Source organism: Pistacia vera, unplaced genomic scaffold (genome assembly GCF_008641045.1).
Source record: "Pistacia vera cultivar Batoury unplaced genomic scaffold, PisVer_v2 Contig1111, whole genome shotgun sequence".
Taxonomy (NCBI): Eukaryota; Viridiplantae; Streptophyta; class Magnoliopsida; order Sapindales; family Anacardiaceae; genus Pistacia; species Pistacia vera.
This window is the reverse complement of record NW_022195151.1, coordinates 77,202-100,653: the sequence shown is the minus strand read 5'-3', so window position 1 is coordinate 100,653 and position 23,452 is coordinate 77,202. Positions and strand designations below refer to the sequence as shown.

Sequence of the window (23,452 nt, the reverse complement as noted above, 5' to 3'; positions counted from 1 at the left end):
TGACGATGTGACAACACTTGGAGAAGAAGCACCCCCAACATATGCAGCTATCCGCTAGTCCGGTTCAAGTTCAACCGCACTAGGTAGGCAAATAAAACTCGATCAACTTAATTTTAACAACAATTCTTAACTCTCTCAACATGACAATACAATGCACTCACAACACGAGAGGAAATAAGAAAATTCATATGTGCTACGGACTCTCCTATTTCTTATCTGAAAATCCTTATTTGTTGATTGATTAAAAGTACTTTTTATCCAACATTTACCCATGTTAGTAGAGGTACAATTAGAAGGACACAATAAAACTTTATTAAAGTAAAAAAATCAACTTTAAAGGAATTTCAAAATTTTAGGAATATGTCTATTGCACTACTTCTGATATATGGGCTGTTAGATTAAAATAGATGTTTTAGTGTCACAATACATTATCTAGATCATATATAGTGGCCTTTACAACAAAAATTGATATGTTTTAAAGCATTATATGAAAAACATAGTGTTAAAACTACATATTTTACAATTATTGAAGTTTAGCAAGAATATTTATTATGAGAAAGTTATGACGCTAACGCTTGATAATGCAGCTACTAACATCTCAGTAATTTCTTAATTTGAAAAGATATTAATCCGCATGGTGAAGAAAATTTTTTTCATCAGAGATATGTTTGCCACATCATCAATTTAATTGTTAAAGCAGGTTTAAAAGCTATATACATTTGAGGATTGAAAGGTGTGCGCGGCTATCGGATTATCGGTGGTAGCAATTCAAGATGGACTGAATTCCGCAATATTGTCTCCAAGAGGATTCGCCGATTGAACCAAAAAGTATGTATAGACATGCTTGTCCTTGGAATCCATGTACCTGATGTTGGAAAAAGTTATACCAACCACAAGACAAATTACAAAGTTTGTCAACCGAAAGAACTATCTGGAGTAAGTCGTCAATGAATCCGATTGGACAGTTTGCGAACTATTTTTTTCGTTTCTTAAAGTTTTTTACGATTTCACTAAATATTAAGTGTATTTATTATCCTACTATTTTTTTCGTTTCTTAAAGTTTTTTACGATTTCACTAATATATTAAGTGATATTTATTATCCTACTTAATGTAGTGTTGATATTAAATTGAATTTCTACAACTTTTGCTATATATAGATATCCTATATTATGTTATATATCAACTAATCTCTCGTCTGAATCATTGAATTCAATAATTCATTGGAGTAATGTTACGGGGGTTTATAGGTGGCCCTTGTGTAATAAATACTAGGACCAGAAGATACCTAATAAAACCATGGTTTGCCCTACATAGAAATTATGTGGATGATAATTTAAAGAGGGAAGGCGACAAGCACTAGAAATCAATGTTTAAATAAGATAAAAGAGTTAATTCCTGGGGTTCTCATTCATAAATTGATGGATAGTATCAATAAACACTTGCCCTTTTAATTATCCAACTAACTTTATGATGCTCTTTCAATTTAATTGTCTTATATCCTCATTGTGACAAATTACATGATTCTAATTCCTTGAACACACTCAAGAATTCTTATTATTCTACCTAATGCCTCATGCCCTTGTGTCTTGGATTATGCTTCTTGCTTCTATGAATTATTGCCAATTTATTCAAAGTTTTAAAGTAAAACGAGTACTTTAATGATATCATCCAATTCCAATCCCTTGTTTGTTTTATTTGAAAATCAATCACTACATTTGACCCCAATGGGGTTGTACATCATTCCATCTATAGACATAACAAAACAAAAAGAAGAAGAAAAATTGGAAAGGTGAAGGTGAAAAACCATCAAATACATTATAATATTATTATTTACAATCTCTTTTTGGACAATCTCTTCAAATATCTTCTTCTAATGAAATCTAAAATTAAAAATTGAGTCTAAAAAAAGACTAAAACATTTAAATCATTTAAATGTAACATAGTTATATTGTTCACACCTAAACCATTTCATTTCCGTTCCGTTTCCGTTTACTTCCACTTCTACTTCTCTATCAATCTCGATTGCCCACTATTTTCTTATTCCCAATACCAAATTTTGCAAGGAACTCCACACCCCAATCCCAAATATGCAACCAACATAGTACCAATTCCACCAATCAACCCATAAGCAATTGACTAGGTCAAAGGCATCAACATCAATGTTATAAAGGCAGGGATAGCTTGCCTCATATCATTCCATTCAATCTCCACCACTGATCCATTATCAACACTGCCACCAATTAATAGCGGTCCTACGCCCACGCCGGTATCAATGCCAACAACGGTGTAAAAAGAATGTTAGAAAGAAATGTCCTACCACTGTTAACGCGGTCAACCTTGTTTGTCCGCCCTCTCTGATCTCAATCGATGATTCAATAAACGCGTTACAAGTGACACACCGAGAAGGGCCCCCACGACAATTGACATGATATCCGACATGAAAGCGAAATATTGACCCTCAAAATCACGTTTGATCAGTAAATTCAGCAAATCTAGCCATTGAATATAACGTCCTGTTGTATCCAATATGTCAACAGGCAAAACTTGAGCCTCCAAAAATAGCCTTTGCCTATGCTTTAAAACTTAGTGCCCCACTGTATAAGATTTTAACGGTTGCTTTTGCATTTAGAAAAACTGATTCGGATCAACAAAGTGAGGCTGAAGTGCAGAGTGCACCTGCAGCCAAAGCATCTTCTCCTAAGTTATCTACTTCAACTGTGAAGCCTCGTCTTGGGCTATCCTAGATGGACTCTGGCTTATACTCTCCTCAACTATCTGTTGTATGTGTCTTTATTCCTGGGGCTGAGTGCAGTTGTCTCCTCATTCTTCTATTTTCAGGTAAAGTAGCCCTGCTCACAGAAATGTATTTAGGGTTTTTTAAACCGCGTGTGACTTGTATTGTATTTTTTACTGAAAGTTTGAAGATCATAATTATATCAAGCACTACCTTATTTGTTTTTAGTTCAAATTTTGTCACTGTATTACTGGTTAACAATTAAAGATTGGCATTTGAATTGAGATTAATGTGCTTTGATTACTCATGGTTGTCCGATTTTGGTGATTGTCTTTCTTATATTTTTTTTCTCTTTCTCTTGTTGAAATACATTTTGTGTATTATTTATACCATATCCGAATCTTACTGGTCCACCATTCTTTGCTGAATTGCAGAAAGTGACTGTTTTGCCATGACTGTTGCAAGCTCTGTTGATAGAAGAAGATTGTTTGCCAGATAAACAGCTTCATTGCTGTTATTATTCTTGCTGGACAACTAACTTTAACAGTATGCTAACTCTATGGTTAGGTTCTGTGCTTAATGATTTGATTTTATACTTGGCTGTTCCAATAAATTTCTTCAAGGATGTGTATAGTTGGCAGAATAATTATATGTCCGCTTCTCTCCTTCCTCCTTTCCTAGTAGAGAGAAAAGAAAAAAGTTTGTTCCACAGTTGATGAGCTAGATATTAGATCATATGAAATTTAGTATTAGCCTAGATAAGAAGGTTTGTGGCATATTCTATTTTTGCAAAACAACTTCTTGAAATCTTGCATAAAATAACAAACCTCCCAATATGGATAATTCAAATTCTTAATGGGGGTTAGAGGTTGTCCTTATTGGGGATGCTGCAGATAACATTGTTTCGTAGTATTATACCTAGACAATGGGAAGTGTACAATGACAATATTACTTGAGTCAGGCCAAAGGAAAAAGTATGATAATGATTCAATATATAAATTCAATTAACTTATTATGTTTAAAAAGTTATATAATCCATATTTTATTTCTCTAATTAATATACAACTTCACTTTAATTGAGGTGTGTGCAAGCTTACCTGAACACCTGATTACCAAAATAAATAAATAAATGCTTTTGTAAACATATTATAATAGCCTTAACAAATTTGACTCCCTCTTCCCATTTCCATTTTCCAATATAATATAAAACAACAATGTTTTATTGAGCCACCGATTTGAACAAATCCTTTAAATGTGCCTAATGCATTGTTATGCAACGGAAACAAAACTCTACGCTAGTTTATTGATATAAAATACAAGTAGTAAAGCATAAATAAATTGCCAAAATTAAATGCAAAAATAAAGAATACAAGGAATTAACGAGGTTCGGTATTAAAACCTACGTCCTCGGGCGCTGCAAAAGAAAACTCCACTATCTCCAAACAATATATAAATATTTGGGCAAACAACAAATACCCAAAAAAAAGGGGAGACAACAAAACTTGCAAACTAAAGGGTTCTAAAGAAATAACCCTAAACAAAAGAAGTATAATGGAATTATAACTTGGATTATAATTAACATTGATTTAGGTCCTTATATATAGGCCCCATGTCCCAAAAGTTTCCCACTTTTCAATCCTAATCAATGTGGGACAAACAACCTTTTCTTGGCCTTAACATAAAAGTCCCTAAACCTTTCTCCATTATCATTTCTACCCATGTGATTTTGCTAAAAGCCATTTTTCAACATGCATAACCGAGGAAAGCTAACTCAAAACATATATAATATTATATAAAAGCTTGATAAATTTATATAAACCCTTTTCTAAAGTATGTTATTAAGAGCAATCCCAATTTCAATCTCAAACACTGTACATAAAATGATAAAATAAAAGATCAATACAATATTGTACGATGAGTTCAATAATGTCTTAAAACTTATACATTGCCGATTCACCAACCCGAAGCTTGGCTCACCACGCCACCATCCATATAAAGTTGTCACCATGAACCCTAAACCTACATTACATGCCGTCAGCTTTATTAATAAATAAGGATATCAAGTTATATTTTCACACGAGGAAGATCGGAGCAAGAGGCCGGTTACGTGGACGAAGGGGGGCCGTCACCAGGGAAATAATGATTGATCGTATCAAGAGAAGTTTGCCATATTTACCTGTTTTGAAACTATTTGCTCCACGGATCGTTTATCATGCAACGCCCGTCGCGTGATAATCCGGCGGAGTTGATGTTGGCGTTGTAGATGGGGGTGAAAAGTATTATGAAAATGGTTAAGGGCATCGTTCGGACAGTTCCACTTCTCCCTTGAACCATTACCAGATGAATGATTCCATCGTAACCAGGCAACATAGCTTTATTTGCCGATGGCCCTTCTTTTTAACGTCGGCAGATTGAGATGGTGGTGGAAGCTAGGGTGTTTTTGACATAGTAGCGAATGGTAATAAAAAAATGGATTCTAGAGTAAAAATAATAGAAAATTCTTTGGCAACACAAATTCTTGCCTATGGTAGGTTCACATTATAGATGAAATTATTACTTTAGTTATTGCTTTGAACTAGAAAGATTAAAAAAGACATATGAAATAATAATAAAAGATTAGAATATCTTCAGGGTGCCGACAAAGCAACTACGTTTATGTTATTAACATTGAACTGTATGGATTACTATATAAGTTTTTAGTGTTACGTTCACGTAGCTTTAGCTTTGCTTTTGCATGATGTGGCTTTGTCCCTTTGTTTACGAGATGGATGAAAGCTTCCAGAAGACTCTTCAGATTCCCTAAGGGGCACATCGTAATTATATCATATATGATTCCATTAAGTCTACCAATAAAATTAATCTTAAAGATTAGTAATCGAGTAGGCTACTAAAGAATATTTGTGATATTAAGCAAGAATTACTTTGGTCTTCTAATAATATAAGTATATATTAAAAGAAATTATTTTAAATTTATTTTCTTGTATTTTAAGATGTAAAATCACTGATTAAATTTATATTCAAGTTTAGAAACCAAATCCTTTTAATTGATAATATAGCCAAATTACTAATCTTTCTTGGACATAGTTGAAAAAAATAAGATTTTACTAACTTTAATTTTGAAAATAGGTGATTTCCAATGCCAGATTGATGCAAAAAGCTTGAGAAGTCGCAACCCCTAAGGTACCGGTGGCCAACGATTAGCAGAGTAAACGGGTGAGGTAGTAAGGGTTTTGGTGAGAGAGCTGACGGAGGAAGATGGTGGTGTCAGGGAAGGCTACGACACCAAGTACATGTCGAAAGGGCCAAAAATGGTTGTCAGCACAGTGGAGCTAGGTTGCGAGAATCGGTAGATTTCGGCGAAATTGAGGGCTATCTAGGTTAGGAAACACTTGAAAAATGATAAAGTAATGATTTCTATCGATTTTGATGAGAAAAACGATCGGAATTAGCTTCAAACCGTGGCAATGGCACTATAGCGGTGTAGAAGGGTGGAGATGATTTCTGTCGATTTTTTAGATAATTGGTGGTGAGAAATTTGAGACATGTAAATGACCATTTTAGCATTTCATTGTTAAAAGAAACAAAATGCGTTAATTTGTGGGTGTGAATTGGAATATATGAAACCAAAGGTATAAACTTGTCATTTTGCCAAATCTTGGGAGAGAACATGTCATTACTCGAAATTATATAACAGAAGTGTTTTTGAATATATGAAAAAACTTATAACAAATTTTGGCCTTCTTAGCCTTTTTTGGGGGTCTCCAGGCCAGCCTGGATAAGAAATTATACACTAACAATATTTTTATAATATATCAAAAAAATTTATAACAAATTTGGCCCTTTTAGAACCTTTTTGGGAGCCCTAGGCAGGTGCCATGCTTAAGCCGGCCGAGCACCATTGGACCTTCTACAAATCAATCTGACATGCAGGTTATTTGACTTTTAGCAAAGTCCATTAGCAAAATCAATGAAGTGATACGATAGAGAAAGGAAAGCAGAAAGCCGACTTCAGCTACGTTTTATTTAAGAAGGTAAAAGATACAATAAGGTAATTTGAAATTGAAGCTTATTATGTGTCTATATATTTTGATTTATATATTCACAGTTCCTCTTGGATTGGCCAGCTATCTTAGCTCTAGCTATTCTCTGGTTTGAGCACTGCCATGAAAACGGCTTATGGGCATCATTATGATATAACAATGAAGCCTGTCAAGCATGCAAATTACTTCAAAACAATAACAAAAGCTCCCATTATACAACACTAACAAAAAGAACTTCGGATATCCTTTCAATCACATAAAAGTTGTTTGCCTAAATGTGGTCCAAAGTGAACGGCATGAATATTTTATTGCTTATTAAGGATCTAGTGATCAAGATTGAAGCTGTCTGGATAACCATGGCTTATCGCCTAGCTACATAAACAACTCATTGTTGGGAATTGACTAATTAGTTTTTGAATGGTAAGATGTACTATTCACTGAAGAGATCCACATATTGGGAGCAAAGCACCACGTCTTGGATGAATTCTAGGACGGAGATAATTATCTAAATGCTCAAGTTCCACGGGGGGAACGGACACGCTCTTGAATCAGTTTCCTCTCCCAGTCTGCTATGTCCTCAAAAGCGTATTCTGGAAGACTCTCAAAGGACTCCTTCCATGGGTCGTTTTTAGCCAGATCATAAGTAGCTCCACGTGTTGCATTTCTGTTAGGTCCACAAGGTCTCTTTGAAGTCAGCGTATCATAAGATGTATTCAGCTGTCAAGAGACCATAGCCAAAGTCATAATCAGGCAAGAGAAGGAAAGAATAGCCATAGCTTACAAATTATTAAGCGGCATAACTTGAAAGGAAAAGTGGAAGACTCATTCTCTAAAGTCTAACCTGACGAATAGAATTTAAAGCAGTAATAACTTGCTTGAAATATAAGGCAAGGATGGAAATAGAGAACTAGCATTCATGCCACAGAACCAGAACATGTAAGCAATTGCAACAGCTGGAGCCCTTCCCAATCCAGCAGTACAATGCACATATGCTTTTCCTTTCCCCTCAGAAATGGCCCATTCCAATGATGAAACCGCTTTAGGTAATTGACTTCTCAAAGAATCCGGATAACAATCTTTTGCCTACAAATGCATCTTAAAATCATGGAAAGGAAGATAGCCAGAAACACCAAACTTGAGAATGAAATGGATACAATAAGTATTGACCCTGAACAGTTTCTAGTCCTGAACCTCCAACAGAGATGCATTCACTAACTATCGCAAAATCACTGTTAGAACAAAGAAACTGGACATAACACATGAAACTGTTGGAGTTGCCGACTACTTCAGCATTAATGGGTAACAGAGACGCACTTGAGGGTCCTGCTGACGTAGGTAGTTTTGGGCTTTTTCATGTATAACAGCTGTAGGATTTCTTTTAAGTTACTAATTCCTTTTTGGGTTGGGCTTAGGAATAGGAATCCATGTAAAACTAGGTTTAATCTCTTAAACCTAGTATATAATCATACTTTTCTTTTGTTATGGGTGTGAGAGCAATTCATTCATTGTAAACGAGAGAGGTGAGGCATATTGCAATAATATTGACTCAGCTGGACGTAGCCCACATTGGGTGAACTAGGGTAAATCGCGCATATTATTTTCTTTGTTTACTGTTTGATTTATTTACTATTATATTTTGTTCCTGTTTTTTGTCTCTATTTCGTTCAGAAACTGTCCAAAAAAGTATAAAATTTGGTTAAAAATTTGGCTATGCAGAATCTTGTTCCTATGATACCCTTATCCTGATATAAATTGCACCACTTATGTTTAAATTGCATATGCAAACGGAGAAAAATTTGCTTACAGGCCTTCTCATATGACGAATACCAATTGCAAGACATATTTTTACTATAGGCTGAAAATCAATTCCCCATTACTCAATGTCCTCGTCCTGCTGCAAGTTTACTATGTAGGCAACATTCTCTCCTTTTCTCAGATGATCAATATCTTCAGGTTTCTGGGGCTGAGAACCCACGATCAAATTATCAGTTATATGTAAAAACTTAATAGCAATTTCATCAATGGTAAAGAAACAATAATATAATTATATTTCTACACCCTAAATTGCATAAACATAAATCCTAATATCTGAAACTTAATGTATTTTCACTAGTTAAAGAAAAGAGTATTACATATTTAAATCCATGAGAAATCCTGAAAGAAAGCACTGTATCTCTCCCTTTATTCCTTCACTGTTGGTTTCTTCTTTTGATGAATAAAGAAAAACATACGTAATGAATAATTAAGAATAGAGAGAGAAGATCCATTTTACATGTAGTAGTTTTAACAACTCCGTAACTGCAGTTATTTTATTAACTACAGTAACCTGTCCATCAAAGATAAATGACCATCATGCCCCTTAGCCAATTTAATTATTTCGAAAACAACCTTAATACGTGGACTAACTTATTTAAAATATAAAATACAGTAGAACCTCTCTATAGTCATAATATTGGGATCAACTAAATTTATTACTATAAGAGGGTTATAACTTAATAGAAGTATAGTTATAAGAATTATTGTTTTGATTTTTGATTTATAATTCATGTTATAGTATTATTAGGATTTCAATTCATTATTTTAATAACATTAAGATAATACGGAAATGGATATCAAAGAGTCATTGCAAGATTGAGTGATCAGATTCGACAACTTCACTACACTAATCAAATGAATATTAATTTCTTCCTTTATCATTCAAATGAGCAATAAGTTGTATATATTTTAACTGAAGGAGAAATTAATCATTATTGGAATTAAATAAGAAGAGAAATGAGATGGTTATGAGGATGATAGTACTCGGAAATACCAAAAGTTTCGTGTCAAGAAGCTCTAAACATGCTTGAAAGCTATAAATATTTTGGCTTCAATAAAAGATGTGATAGCAACTCTAAGGCATAAATAATTGTCTCAAACAACTTTAGATAAATATTTTATTTAATCTTAAACCTTTAATGTAACATAGTATATATTTTTTGCAATATTCATATAATTATTACTATGTAGAGGGAAGTTCCTTAAAACGGGACCCAGAAAAATTTTAACTTATTACAATATGAAATTTATTCTTATTTATAACTGGTCCAAGTTAGAACAGAAAGTTTTTATGAGTACATAAAGATTATTCTTATATAGAGTATCACTACAAAGAGGTTTTACTGTAACATTATCAGGTGTAGTTCATGCCTGACAACCGCACATGATTTAAGAACTCATATACTTATTTTTGTCCCAACAAAACGGCATGCTTGTATGAACATAAAACTTCTATAAAAGAAGGAATTTCAACCGCCTCATATTAGAATATTGTTCAAAAGCCAATAAACTTTATAAAATGGCACATTTATTATGCATCAAGATGCAAACACTGTTTAGAATTAATTCCCCACTTGTTCTTGTGGTGCCTAAAGCTCCACTGATTAGTGTGAATAGAGCTAGAATTTTCTCTGTGGACCCAAATTTGACATTAAATTAACCTCCCTTTTAGGATTTCCTAAAGGGTCAATTTCAAATAAAAAATTAATTAGCCAACTAATGGGGATCTGATTCTAGAAGCCAAGTCACATGATCTAACACAAACCAATGTAAAAAAGAGCATGCTTTATAGATCCAAAATTCGGACTAATATAATAACATTTTATCCATCATTACTAGAACAAACCAGCTAGGAAATATCTAAAACAGAAAACTAAATTTAATAGAAAAGCAGATACAAAATTAAAAGAAGTAAATTGAACCAACCTAGACCATGGTCATATTCATAGGGGGCGTTTGGATCATATAATGTTTTATTATAAGAGATATTATATTAATAAAAAAATAAATTGCTTTAAAGATTATCGGGACTTTCTAAAAAATGTGTTTAGTTGGTTTGAATAAATTGGTGAATAATATATTTGGTTAGGAGGATAAATGGGTGTGTATGTTATATAGATTACTAAATTGCCCTCTTTTTTAAATATTAATATAATATTATTTATTATTATTATTTTTTGAATAATTTTTTTTAACTACCTACATTTAAAATTTTGCTAAAACACTCTAGTCATATAAAATTTTAATTTATAACAAAATCACTATCATCCACCCCAAGCCACTACCAGCAGCAAGCCACCACCGTCAACAGTCGACGTAATGGTGCATGACTGGCGGTATATGGCTGGCCATGAACCGACAAAGCCATTTCCGGCCATGGATCACAAATCCATGACCATTTCACGGCTAGATCTATGGTCTTTTCACAGCCAAAGGCAGCCACAGATCTGACCGTGAAACAGCCATATCTGTGGCCGTTTCACAATCATATCTATGGCCATTTGATGGTCATATCTTTGGCTATGAAACGGCCATAGAAACGGTAAGATCTAGCTGTTTTCGACCATGAATCACAGATCCATGGCTGGAAAATGTCTTATTGGCATACGACATGCTAAATCTCGTCAGTCGTGCACCATTACGACGACTGATGCAGGCAACCAGTGGTGGTGAGTAAAGGCCGGCAGTTGTATTGGGTGGCCAAGCGTATTTTGTCAATTTTAAAACTTTTCTATAGGTAGGGTGTTGAAGAATTTTGGAGAAACCGAATGTTTCATTCACTTCTGACGTAAAGTGTACAAGGCAGCCCCATTTAAAGGGATCAACTTAATCTGATAACAATCAGATTTGAAATTAGAATATTAGTCACACACTGACTCCTAGGATAACTCCTATATACAAGGTTCTGTTTAAATTTAAATTTAAAATATCTACACCACAACACTCCTAGAATTACACGTGTTTTCCCACACTCCCCCTCAAGCTGGTTTGTATATATCGTAAAGACCTAGCTTGCTCACTAAATCTTCAAATGTCTGTTTCTGCAACCCTTTTGTAAACAAATCAGCCAACTGTTCTTTTGTAGGGACGTAGGGCATACAGACAACTCCTTCTTCTAACTTCTCCTTAATGAAATGTCTATCAATTTCAACATGTTTAGTTCTGTCGTGTTGAACAGGATTGTGACAAATGTTAATTGCTGCCTTGTTGTTGCAGAAAAGCTTCATAGGTCCTTCAACTTTGATACCCATTTCTTTGACTAGCTTTTTAAGCCACAACAGTTCACACATGCCTTGAGCTGCAGCCTTGAATTCTGCCTCAGCGCTGCTTCGCGCCACAACAGTTTGTTTTTTACTTCGCCAAGTGACCAGATTACCTGCCACATATGTACAAAAACCTGTCATTGACCTCCTGTCATTGATACATCCAGCCCAATCTGAATCTGTATAAGCTTCAATCTTCAATGGATGCTTATTAGTGAAAAGCAATCCTCTACCAGGTGTTCTCTTCAAATACCTTAAAATCGTATACACAGCTTCCAGATGTTCATCTGTTGGAGAGTGCATGTGTTGACTGACCACACTAACCGAGAAGGCGATATCGGGTCTAGTGTGAGATAGGTAAATGAGTTTCCCGACTAGTCTTTGATATCTCTCCTTATTGGTCTGTTTCTTATCTCCACTAACCTTTAGTTTAAAGTTTGGTTCAATAGGAACCTCACCAGGCTTGCATCCTAGCATTCCGACCTCCTTGAGTAGATCCAGTGTATACTTCCTTTGCGTGACTGCAATACCAGATTTTGATCTTGCTACTTCCATCCCTAAGAAATACTTCAAATAACCAAGATCTTTGATTTCGAATTCCTTCCCAAGATACTCCTTAACCTCTTGAACACCTTTACTGTCATTACCTGTCACTATTATGTCATCAACATATACAATTAACACAGTGATTCTCCCTGCTGAATACTTCAGAAACAGTGTGTGGTCAGCTTGACTTTGTTCAAACCCAAAACCTTTGATTGCTCTTGAGAATCTGTCAAACCAGGCCCTTGGTGACTGCTTTAGACCGTATAGTGATCTTTTTAGCCTGCATACATTGTCTTTTCCATAGTGTTTCTCGAATCCTGGAGGGAGTGACATATACACCTCTTCTACTAGCTCTCCATTGAGAAAAGCATTTTTTACGTCAAGCTGGTGGAGTGGCCAATCTTGATTTGCTGTTATGGACATGATCACTTTGACTGTGTTCATCTTTGCTACAGGTGCAAAGGTCTCCTGGTAGTCGATACCGTAAGTCTGTGTGTACCCTTTAGCAACTAGCCGTGCCTTGTAACGGTCAATCGATCCATCAGCCTTGTACTTGAGAGTGAAAACCCATTTACAGCCAACGGGAACCTTGCCTTCTGCTGATTTAACAATCTCCCAGGTTCCAGTTTTTTCCAATGCCTTCATCTCCTCCATTACAACCTCACGCCACTCTTGTTTCCTCAAAGCTTCTTCAATATTCTTGGGTATTTCTACAGAAGCCAGATTGAGAGCAAAAGACAAATAGGCAGGAGATAATATGTGATAAGATGTGTATTTAGCAATGGGATGTTGTGTGCAGGTTCTTACTTCTTTTCTGGTTGCTATGGGTAGATTTAGATCATTACCTGTTGCGTTTGATTCCTCAATCTCGGCTGAAGGATAGGGCAGTATTTGTATGGGTGGAAAGGTCTGCATTATCCTGTTAGGATTCTTTCGCCTTGTAAAAACACGAAGTTCAGGGCAGTTAGACTCCTCCCCCTTTTTGCGATTTTCTGGCACCGAGATTGGAACAAAATTTTTTGGAGTTTTTGGAGAAATATCTGCTAAGTTCCTAGGACTCTTTGAATTTTCAGTTTGCTGATTTTTTGGAGGAATTGAAAAATCTGAATTTGAGTTTTGGTTTAGAGAGATTGATGGAGAAGTTTGAGTGTCATTCGAATTTTGAACTGGAGAGATATTTGGAGAGATTTCAGGAGAGATATTTGGAGAGATTTCAGGAGAGATATTAGGAACTGATTCTGTTGATTCTGATTCCCAAAACTTCTCTTCTGATTCTGATTGTGAGCTTATCTCCCCCTGAAGAGGAGTTTTGGAGACGTAAGGAAGATTTTCAAAAAAGGTGACATCGGCTGACACAAAGAATTTTTTTGAGATGGGATCAAAACACTTGTATCCTTTTTTAGTAGGAGAGTACCCCAAAAAAACACATTTAGTGGCCTTAGGATCAAGTTTGCTTCGAAATTGATTGTCAATATGAACGAAGGCTTGGCAACCAAATGTTTTTAGGGGTAAAGAGTGTAATAACTTCGTATTTGGATAGAATTTGTTAAATATTTGAATGGGTGTTTGAAAATTGAGAACTTTAGATGGCATACGATTAATTAAGTATGCAGCAGTCAAAACAGCTTCCCCCCAAAGATATTTTGGAACTTGATTGGTGAACATTAATGCCCTAGCCACTTCTAAGAGATGCCGATTTTTCCTTTCGGCAAGACCATTTTGTTGAGGACTATCGACACATGAGGATTGATGGGGGGGGGATGAAGAGAGTTTTGAATTCAGTTAAGCTAAAAGGGTATTAATTCTGTCAGATCTCTCTGTATGGCATGTTTAAAAATCGAATCGGAGGGTAACCCGTTCTGATGGTTGGATCACGGTCCAACCGATGGACCGGTAACATCATCACACATCATAATGAAGTTAGCACATTTAAAAAAAACAATTTTTAAATAGATATATTCATATTATAAAAGATTTGGTGTTTTTATTATAAAAATAAATTCGAAAATAAAAATAAGAAATTTGAAAATGTAAAAATAAATGGTGGTGGTAGACAATGACAATTTAAGAGATCATAAGTAGCCGACAAATCAGAACAATAAGAAGCATGAACAACAAACAATAAGAGTTCAATTCATCTACTAGCAATGGGGTACATAAACTGTGCAATAATAACAGTAGGAAAACTTACTTATATCTAATAAATAAGGTAATGAAAACACCTAATTTGAGAATGAAACAAACCAATGTACATTGGAGAAAGAGCTCAGGGAGCCTGGGGGTCATCGGGTCTAATATTCTCGGTTGATAACGGGTCTTTGAGAAGCTTGGGATGCACAAGCAGCCTGTTCTGAAACCTCGGCGAGGCCTTGTAACATTCTCAATATCTCAGAAGTGTCATCTAAGTAATACTTCGCTTGTGTGGGTTTTGGCCAACTGTGCAAGCAAAAACTTCAGCATTGGAGACAGCGAGACCAGTGGGGATTCATTATCACCTCAAACATGTCTTCACGATCGGTCATCCCACTACAGAGAACAAAATCTGGAAGCATGTCATTATGTTGCCTGGCTGCAAGTAGGCGTTCCGCGACAAGACCCTTGTTGACACTAGTGATAAGATTAAAGGAGTTTATTAACTCACTGCACAAGCCTATATTCTAAGAATTAATCTGCAGCCTAATAGGACAGGTATAAAAGTGACCTAAAAGCCATAAAGGACTCATTCATCAATTATAACTAGAGCTGAAATTGATGGCGAATGCTGATTGTAGTTGAAGAATTTTGGAGAAACCGAATGTTTCATTCACTTCTACGTAAAGTGTACAAGGCAGCCCCATTTAAAGGGAATCAACTTATCTGATAACAATCAGATTTGAAATTAGATATTAGTCACACACTGACTCCTAGGATAACTCCTATATACAAGGTTCTGTTTAAATTTAAATTTAAAATATCTACACCACAACACTCTCGAATTACACGTGTTTTCCCACACTCCCCCTCAGCTGGTTTGTATATATGTAAAGACCTAGCTTGCTCACTAATCTTCAAATGTCTGTTTCTGCAACCTTTGTAAACTTTTTTTTTTTTAAACTGTCCATTTTGTAGTGTGAGGTTAATCAAACTTATTAGGATAATTTAATTTGGGATATGTCTCATTAACCGAATGGCATCTATTTTTGTGCAGGATGCCTATAGACTCCAGTTGAAGTTGTTCCTTTATGAAGTAAAGCAGCAACAGTTGTTATCAGGTGTCCGGACATTCTTGAAAGTTTACTCAACAATTTCTCTTGGGAAGCTTGCAAATTACATGGAAGTGGATGAGCCGACTCTGAGGTAGACTTTGTTTTTGGTTTCTTTCTTCTTTTCATGCTAATCTTATTGGAAGTGATGTTCTGAGTTTCTTTCTATAATGTGTTTTAGGACTATCTTGATGACTTACAAGCACAAGACTCATGCTGTTGATTCCGATGGAAAGATTATCTCAAATGCAGATGTGGATTTCTACATTGATGACGTAAGTCCATTTTATGGTATTTTTTATTATTATTATTATTATTATTTTACTTATGTTACGTCCTTTTTCAGAATATCAGAGATCATGTTAATTGCATGTTCTTTTTACTGGAAGTAGCAAGTTGGCAACTATACATTTCTGACCATGTGTTCTTTTGGCTTGGTGATAACCACACGTATGAAGACACACACACACACGTACAAACAAGTTTCAGAAGTTCCAAATTTTGAACTAGTGCAAATAAAAAAATAATAGTGTGTAAATTATCTGATATATCAGTTAAACAAAGATTGTGATTATATATAGGCTATTCTGTGTAGAATAAAATTACTCATAATGTTGTGGAGGATATTATGAAGGTACACTGTAGAGATTCTTTATAGGAGCATTTATTCTCTGGCACTGTACTTATCCTCTCAATTATTGTAGGATATGGTTCATGTTGTTGAATCCAAACCTGTGAAGCGATATGGTGATTACTTCCTGCGGCAGATTGTCAAGGTATGCCCTTATGTTTTTATGGTGAGCTACACCCTTTGCAGATATGTATCTGACAATGTTTTGTTTTTCTTTTAATGTATTCAGCTTGAAGGGGTGATAAATGATATGGACTGGGTAAAGCTGGACTGAGTTGCTCATCACTTCTTGCCTCTTCCAGTTACTTGTTTTATTCATTTGATACTACTTGGCAGAGATTTTGTATGACTTAGTTGGCATTTTCTTGCCTTTTGAGTTAGTGAGATTTCTTTAGCTTTGCGTTGTAATTTTCGCCGCCACATTCTTATTAATTTAAATGATAAACTGTGTTTTACGAGGGGCACCACAACCACAAGGATTGAATTGGTTTCTTAACCAAGTTTGTGTTGTCAGCCTGTTAATCTGCCATTGATTAGAGAAGTTATTAATTTTGTGAAATTGTAATATTTTTTGAGGTTAGCGAGGAAATTTTAAACTTTGATAGTATGCACATTGTGTTGAAAAAGAAAAATATTGAATTTGATTTTTACTTGTAACGAAAAGCGGGGATGAAGAGAGTTTTGAATTCAGTTAAGCTAAAAGGGTATTAATTCTGTCAGATCTCTCTGTTATGGCATTGTTTTAAAAATCGAATCGGAGGGTAACCCGTTCTGATGGGTGATCACGGTCCAACCGATTGGACCGTTAACATCATCACACTCATAATGACGTAGCACATTTTAAAAAAAAACAATTTTAAATAGATATATTCATTTATTTATAAAAGATTTGGTGTTTTTATTATAAAAATAAATTCGAAAATAAAATAAAAATTTGAAAATGTAAACATAAATGGTGGGTAAACAATGACAATTTAAGAGAATCATAACTAGCCGACAAATCAGAAACATAAGAAGCCATGAACAACAACAATAAGAGTTCAATTCATCTACTAGCAATGGGGCTACATAAACTGTGCAATAATAACAGTGGAAAACTTACTATATCTAATAAATAGTAAATGAAAACACCTAATTTGAGAATGAAACAAACCCAATGTACATTGGAGAAAGAGCTCAGGGAGCCTGGGTCATCGGGTCTAATTATTCTCGGTCGATAACGGGTCTTTGAGAAGCTTGGGATGCACAGCAGCCTGTTCTGAAACCCGGCGAGGCCTTGTAACATTCTCAATATCTCAGAAGTGTCATCTAAGTAATACTTCGTTTGTTGGGTTTCTGGCCAACTGTGCAAGCAAAAACTTCAGCAATTGGAGACAGCGATGGACCAGTGCGGGCATTCATTATCACCTCAAACATGTCTTCATCCGATCGGTCATCCCCAATACAGAGAACAAAATCTGGAAGCATGTCATTATGTTTCTGGCTGCAAGTAGGCGTTCCGCGACAAGACCCTTGTTGACACCCTATGATAAGATTAAAGGAGTTTATTAACTCCTGCACAAGCCTTATATTCTAGAATTAATTCTGCAGCCTAATAGGACAGGTATAAAAGTGACCTAAAATGCCAAATAAGGACTCATTCATCAATTATAACTAGATGCCTGAAATTGATGGCTCTAATGCTGATTGTAGTTAAGAATTTTGGAGAAACCGAATGTTTCATTCACTTCTAACGTAAAGTGTACAAGGCACCCCTTTAAAGGGATCAACTTAATCTGTAACAATCAGATTTGAAATTAGAATATTAGTCACACACTACTCCTAGGATAACTCCATATACAAGGTTCTGTTTAAATTTAAATTTAAAATATCTACACCACAACACTCCTAGAATTACACGTGTTTTCCCACACTCCCCCTCAAGCTGGTTTGTATATATCGTAAAGACCTAGCTTGCTCACTAATCTTCAAATGTCTGTTTCTGCAACCCTTTTGTAAACAAATCACCAACTGTTCTTTTGTAGGACGTAGGGCATACAGACAACTCCTTCTTCTAACTTCTCCTTAATGAAATGTCTATCAATTTCAACATGTTTAGTTCTGCCGTGTTGAACAGGATTGTGAAATGTTAATTGTTGCCTGTTGTCGCAGAAAACTTCATAGGTCCTTCAACTTTGATACCCATTTCTTTGACTAGCTTTTTAAGCCACAACAGTTCACACATGCCTTGAGCTGCAGCCCTGAATTCTGCCTCGCACATGCTTCGCGCCACAACAGTTTGTTTTTTCCTTCACCAAGTGACCAGATTACCTGCCACATGTACAAAAACCTGTCGTTGACCTCCTGTCATTGATACATCCACCCAATCTGAATCTGTATAAGCTTCAATCTTCAATGATGCTTATTAGTGAAAGCAATCCTCTACCAGGTGTTCTCTTCAAATACCTTAAATCTATACACAGCTTCCAGATGTTCGTCTGTTGAAAGTGCATGTGTTACTGACCACACTAACCGAGAAGGCGATATCGGTCTAGTGTGAGATAAGTAAATGAGTTTCCCGACTAGTCTCTTGATACCTCTCCTTATTGGTCTGTTTCTTATCTCCACTAACCTTTAGTTTAAGTTTGTTCAATAGGAACCTCACCAGGCTTGCATCAGCATCCGACCTCCTTGAGTAGATCCAGTGTATACTTCTTTGCGGACTGCAATACCAGATTTTGATCTTGCTACTCCATCCTAAGAATACTTCAAATAACCAAGATCTTTGATTTCGAATTCCTTCCCAAATACTCCTTAACCTCTTGAACACCTTTACTGTCATTACCTGTCACTATTATGTCGTCAACATATCACATAAAAACAGTGATTCTCCCTGCTGAATACTTCAGAAACAGTTGTGGTCAGCTTGACTTTGTTCAAACCCAAAACCTTTGATTGCTCTTGAGAATCTGTCAAACCAGGCCCTTGGTGACTGCTTTAGACCGTATAGTGATCTTTTTAGCCTGCATACATTGTCTTTTCCATAGTGTTTCTCGAATCCTGGAGGGGTGACATATACACCTCTTCTACTAGCTCTCCATTGAAAAGCATTTTTTACTCAAGCTGGTGGAGTGGCCAATCTTGATTTGCTGTTATGGACATGATCACTTTGACTGTTTCATCTTTGCTACAGGTGCAAAGGTCTCCTGGTAGTCGATACCGTAAGTCGTGTGTACCCTTTGGCAACCAGCCTGCCTAGTAACGGTCAATCGATCCATCGCCTTGTACTTGAGAGTGAAAACCCATTTACAGCAACGGGAACCTTGCCTTCTGCTGATTTAACAATCTCCCGGTTCCAGTTTTTCCAATGCCTTCATCTCCTCCATTACGGCCTCACCGCACTCTTGTTTCCTCAAAGCTTCTTCATATTCTTGGGTATTTCTACGAAGCCAGATTGAGAGCAAAGACAAATAGGCAGGAGATAATCTGTGATAAGATGGTGTTTTAGCAATGGGATGTTGTGTGCAGGTTCTTACTTCTTTTCTGGTTGCTATGGGTAGATTTAGATCATACCTGTTCGTTTGATTCCTCAATCTCGGCTGAAGGATAGGGCAGATTTGTATGGGTGAAAGGTCTGCATTATCCTGTTAGGATTCTTTCGCCTTGAAAAACACGAAGTTCAGGGCAGTTAGACTCCTCCCCCTTTTTGCGATTTTCTGGCACCGGATTGGAACAAAATTTTTTGGAGTTTTTGGAGAAATATCTGCTAAGTTCCTAGGACTCTTTGAATTTTCAGTTTGCTGATTTTTGGAGGAATTGAAAATCTGAATTTAGTTTTGTTTAGAGAGATTGATGGAGAAGTTTGAGTGTCTCGAATTTTGAACTGGAGAGAAATTTGGGGAGATTTGAGGAGAGATTTCAGGAGAGATTTCAGAAGAGATATTAGGAACTGATTCTGTTGATTCTGATTCCCAAAACTTCTCTTCTGATTCTGATTGTGAGCTTATCTCCCCCTGAAGAGTTTTGGAAAGTAAGGAAGATTTTCAAAAAAGTGACATCGGCTGACACAAAGAATTTTTTGAGATGGGATCAAAACACTTGTATCCTTTTTTAGTAGGAGATACCCCAAAAAAACACATTTAGTGGCCTTAGGATCAAGTTTGCTTCGAAATTGATTGTGAATATGAACGAAGGCTTGGCAACCAAATGTTTTTAGGGTAAAGAGTGTAATACTTCGTATTTGGATAGAATTTGTTAAATATTTGAATGGGTGTTTGAAAATTAGAACTTTAATGCATACGTTATTAAGTATGCAGCAGTCAAACAGCTTCCCCCCAAAGATATTTTGGAACTTGATTGTGAACATTATGCCCTAGCCACTCTAAGAGATGCCGATTTTTCCTTTCGCAAGACCATTTTGTTGAGGACTATCGACACCATGAGGATTGATGAATGATTCCTTTTTCAGATAAGAAATTACCGAGTACATTAGAGAATATTCACGACCATTATCCGTTCGAAAAAGTTGAATAGAAACACCAAATTGGTTTTAATCATGTTGTAAAAATTTTGAAAGCGTTGAACCGTTCAGATTTGTCTTTTAATAGTTATATCCATGTTAAACAAGTATGATCATCACTAAAAGATATAAACCATCTTGTACCCGAAATATTTGAACACGGGATGGACCCCAGAGATCGCTATGAATAAGATTAAAAGGCGAAGATTTTTCATAAATTTTGAGCGAAAAGTTGCTCTATGATGTTTTGCAATCACAAATCTCACATTGAAATAGGAAGGGTCTTTATTAGAAAATAAAACAGGAAATATTTTGCTAAAATACAAAACTGGGATGTCCTAATCTACGATGCCATATCATCGTCTTCAAGAGAAGTGAAGACTTATTTGCGACTTGAACTTGTTTACCTAAGCTTGATTCTTCGTCAAAATATACAGACCATTCTCCACCTAGCACTGCCAATCCTCTTCCCCGAGATCAAGTCCTGAAACTCACAGTAGGTAGGATAAAAGTTAGCAACACAGTTCTGATCTTTAGTAAATTTGCGACTGAAAACAAGTTACAAGTAGTTTGGGAACATGTAACACAGAATTAAGAGTAAGATTTTGAGAGATAGAAATTTTCCTTTTCCTGCTATGGCTGATAGAGATCCATCGGCTATTCGAACTTTGATATTACCCGACAAGGAAAATAGGAGGTAAACGATTAGATAAACCAGTCATGTGGTCTGACGCCCCTGAATCTATTATCCAAGGGATGCGAGAGTTGTGTTCATACCTGCTAAGGAGCAAGATGGATTAAGTGGATTCAGCTGATGTTTTGGTCTTCTGAATCAGGTCCTGAAAAGATCCCATTGCTCCTTGGAGATGACTAAGTCTTGAGAACCAGTCTGAGAGCCTGAATGAATAGATTGGGTGTCTTCTGTGACATGAAAGCACGATTATTGCTCTCAGCTACCTTATTTGTCTTCAGGTGCGCTGGTTTACCATGCAGCTTCCAACAGGTTTCTTTGTATGTCCGACTTTGTGGCAATGGTCACACCAAGGGCGTCATTGTCACTCCTTCGATTGTAACGCTGTTGAGTTGTTAAGGCAGAATCGGTAACCAATGCAGATTTATCAATAGGTATAGTAGGCTGGTTTCCTCCCATCATCACAAACCGACGGCTTTCTTCCCGACGACAGCGGCAAAGACTTTAGGAACAGAAGGCAGGGGTTCTTTTCCAATTATTCGACCTCGTACATCATCTAGTCTCGGTTAGACCGATCAGAAACTCAAAAATGCGCTCTTGTTCAAGCATCTTGCTGTACAACTTACTGTCAGCAGCACACTCCCTTTCACCTGTCGATACTGATCAGCCTCTTGCCACAGCCCTTTGAGAATGCTGTAGTATTGAGTGACTGAGAGCTCCCCCTGTCTGATTCGACGAACCCGTTGAGTGACTTCAAATAGCTGTGCAGCATTACCATCAGAATAAGTTTCGGCAGCACTTCCCATATGGCTTTGGCAGTAGGAAGAAACAGATATACCCGACCTATATTGGTTCCATAGAGTTGATTAACCAGGCCATCATCATGGAGTTTTTCAGCCTCCCAAGTAGGGTATGAGGGATCTGATTCTGGCGGGCTGTAGTGGTGCCCGAGAGATAGCCGTATTTCCCTCGACCTCGGACAAACATGGTGACAGAACGGGACCATGGAGATAGTTCTGCCCATTCAGCTTATGTTGAGGTGATTTGTAGTGAGGGGTTTTCGGCTGAGGAGCATGATGAGATGCTGTTTGGGAAATAGCACAGGAGTGGGGTTTGTTTCAGGGCTTTTGGAAGTGTTTTCACCTGAAAGATCAGACATGGTGTTTGTTTGATGTTTCGGCTGGGTTAGGGACTCTGGTTTTCTCTACCTTTCTGGATAGGGATCAGTTCGGCTCTGATACCATGAAGAATTTTGGAGAAACCAAATGTTTCATTCACTTCTAACGTAAAGTGTACAAGGCAGCCCCATTAAAGGGATCAACTTAATCTGATACAATCAGATTTGAAATTAGAATATTAGTCCACACTGACTCCTAGGATAACTCCTATATCAAGGTTCTGTTTAAATTTAAATTTAAAATATCTACACCACAACACTCCTAGAATTACAGTTTTCCCACAGTAGTATTTGCAGCTAAAACATTAATTATTTGCAGCCTCATCTAACGCATCACTAATTTTATCTTTGATATCATCCTAATAACAACAAAAATCAGACATCCAGCAACAATCAAGGGTCAAAAACAGCAACTTATGAACAAAGATTCACTCAAGGTAAACAAGTATTGTTACAATACACACCACACAGCTCTACACTGAAAAATGTAAAGGTGTTAACTAAATGTAAAGGAGCGAGGAATGGCGTTACCTGGATCGACGAATGGAGCTCGCCGTCATTTCCAGCAAGGAGAAGACGTCATCGATTTTCGATGAGGGAGGAAGCGTCGTCAATTTCCAGCGAGGGGAAGAAGACGTCATCAATTTCTAGCGAGGGAGAAAGACTCGTCGATTTCCGCAGGGGGAAGATGTCGTCGTCGATTTCAGAGAGTTCAATGCAATTTGGTGGGATTCAGAGAGAACAGAAACAGAGCCGAAACCGTGAGAATTTTCGCAGAGATTAGAGTGTTTGCTGAGAAATTTTCGTGAGAAAA

The 23,452-nt window shown here is 36.4% G+C and overlaps 1 protein-coding gene and 1 pseudogene across 1 annotated transcript; one reads left to right on the top strand and one right to left on the bottom strand.

The window, feature by feature from the left end:
- Positions 1 to 7,228: 7,228 nt before the first annotated feature.
- On the bottom strand, positions 7,229 to 10,968 carry LOC116141013 (annotated as a pseudogene).
- Positions 10,969 to 15,565: 4,597 nt separating this feature from the next.
- Positions 15,566 to 16,868, top strand: LOC116140998 (eukaryotic translation initiation factor 3 subunit L-like). Its single transcript, XM_031426567.1, has 4 exons — positions 15,566 to 15,735; positions 15,823 to 15,916; positions 16,346 to 16,417; positions 16,502 to 16,868. The coding sequence occupies exons 1-4, from the start codon at positions 15,566 to 15,568 to the stop codon at positions 16,544 to 16,546; spliced, it is 381 nt and encodes a 126-aa protein (XP_031282427.1). The 3' UTR covers positions 16,547 to 16,868.
- Positions 16,869 to 23,452: the final 6,584 nt, after the last annotated feature.

Coding starts and splice junctions, on each gene's coding strand:
- LOC116140998 (XM_031426567.1), top strand. CDS start 15,566: ATGGCATCTATTTTTGTGCAGGATGCCTATAGACTCCAGTTGAAGTTG. Junction 15,917..16,345: donor TGGATTTCTACATTGATGAC/GTAAGTCCATTT, acceptor CAATTATTGTAG/GATATGGTTCATGTTGTTGA. Junction 16,418..16,501: donor TCCTGCGGCAGATTGTCAAG/GTATGCCCTTAT, acceptor TAATGTATTCAG/CTTGAAGGGGTGATAAATGA.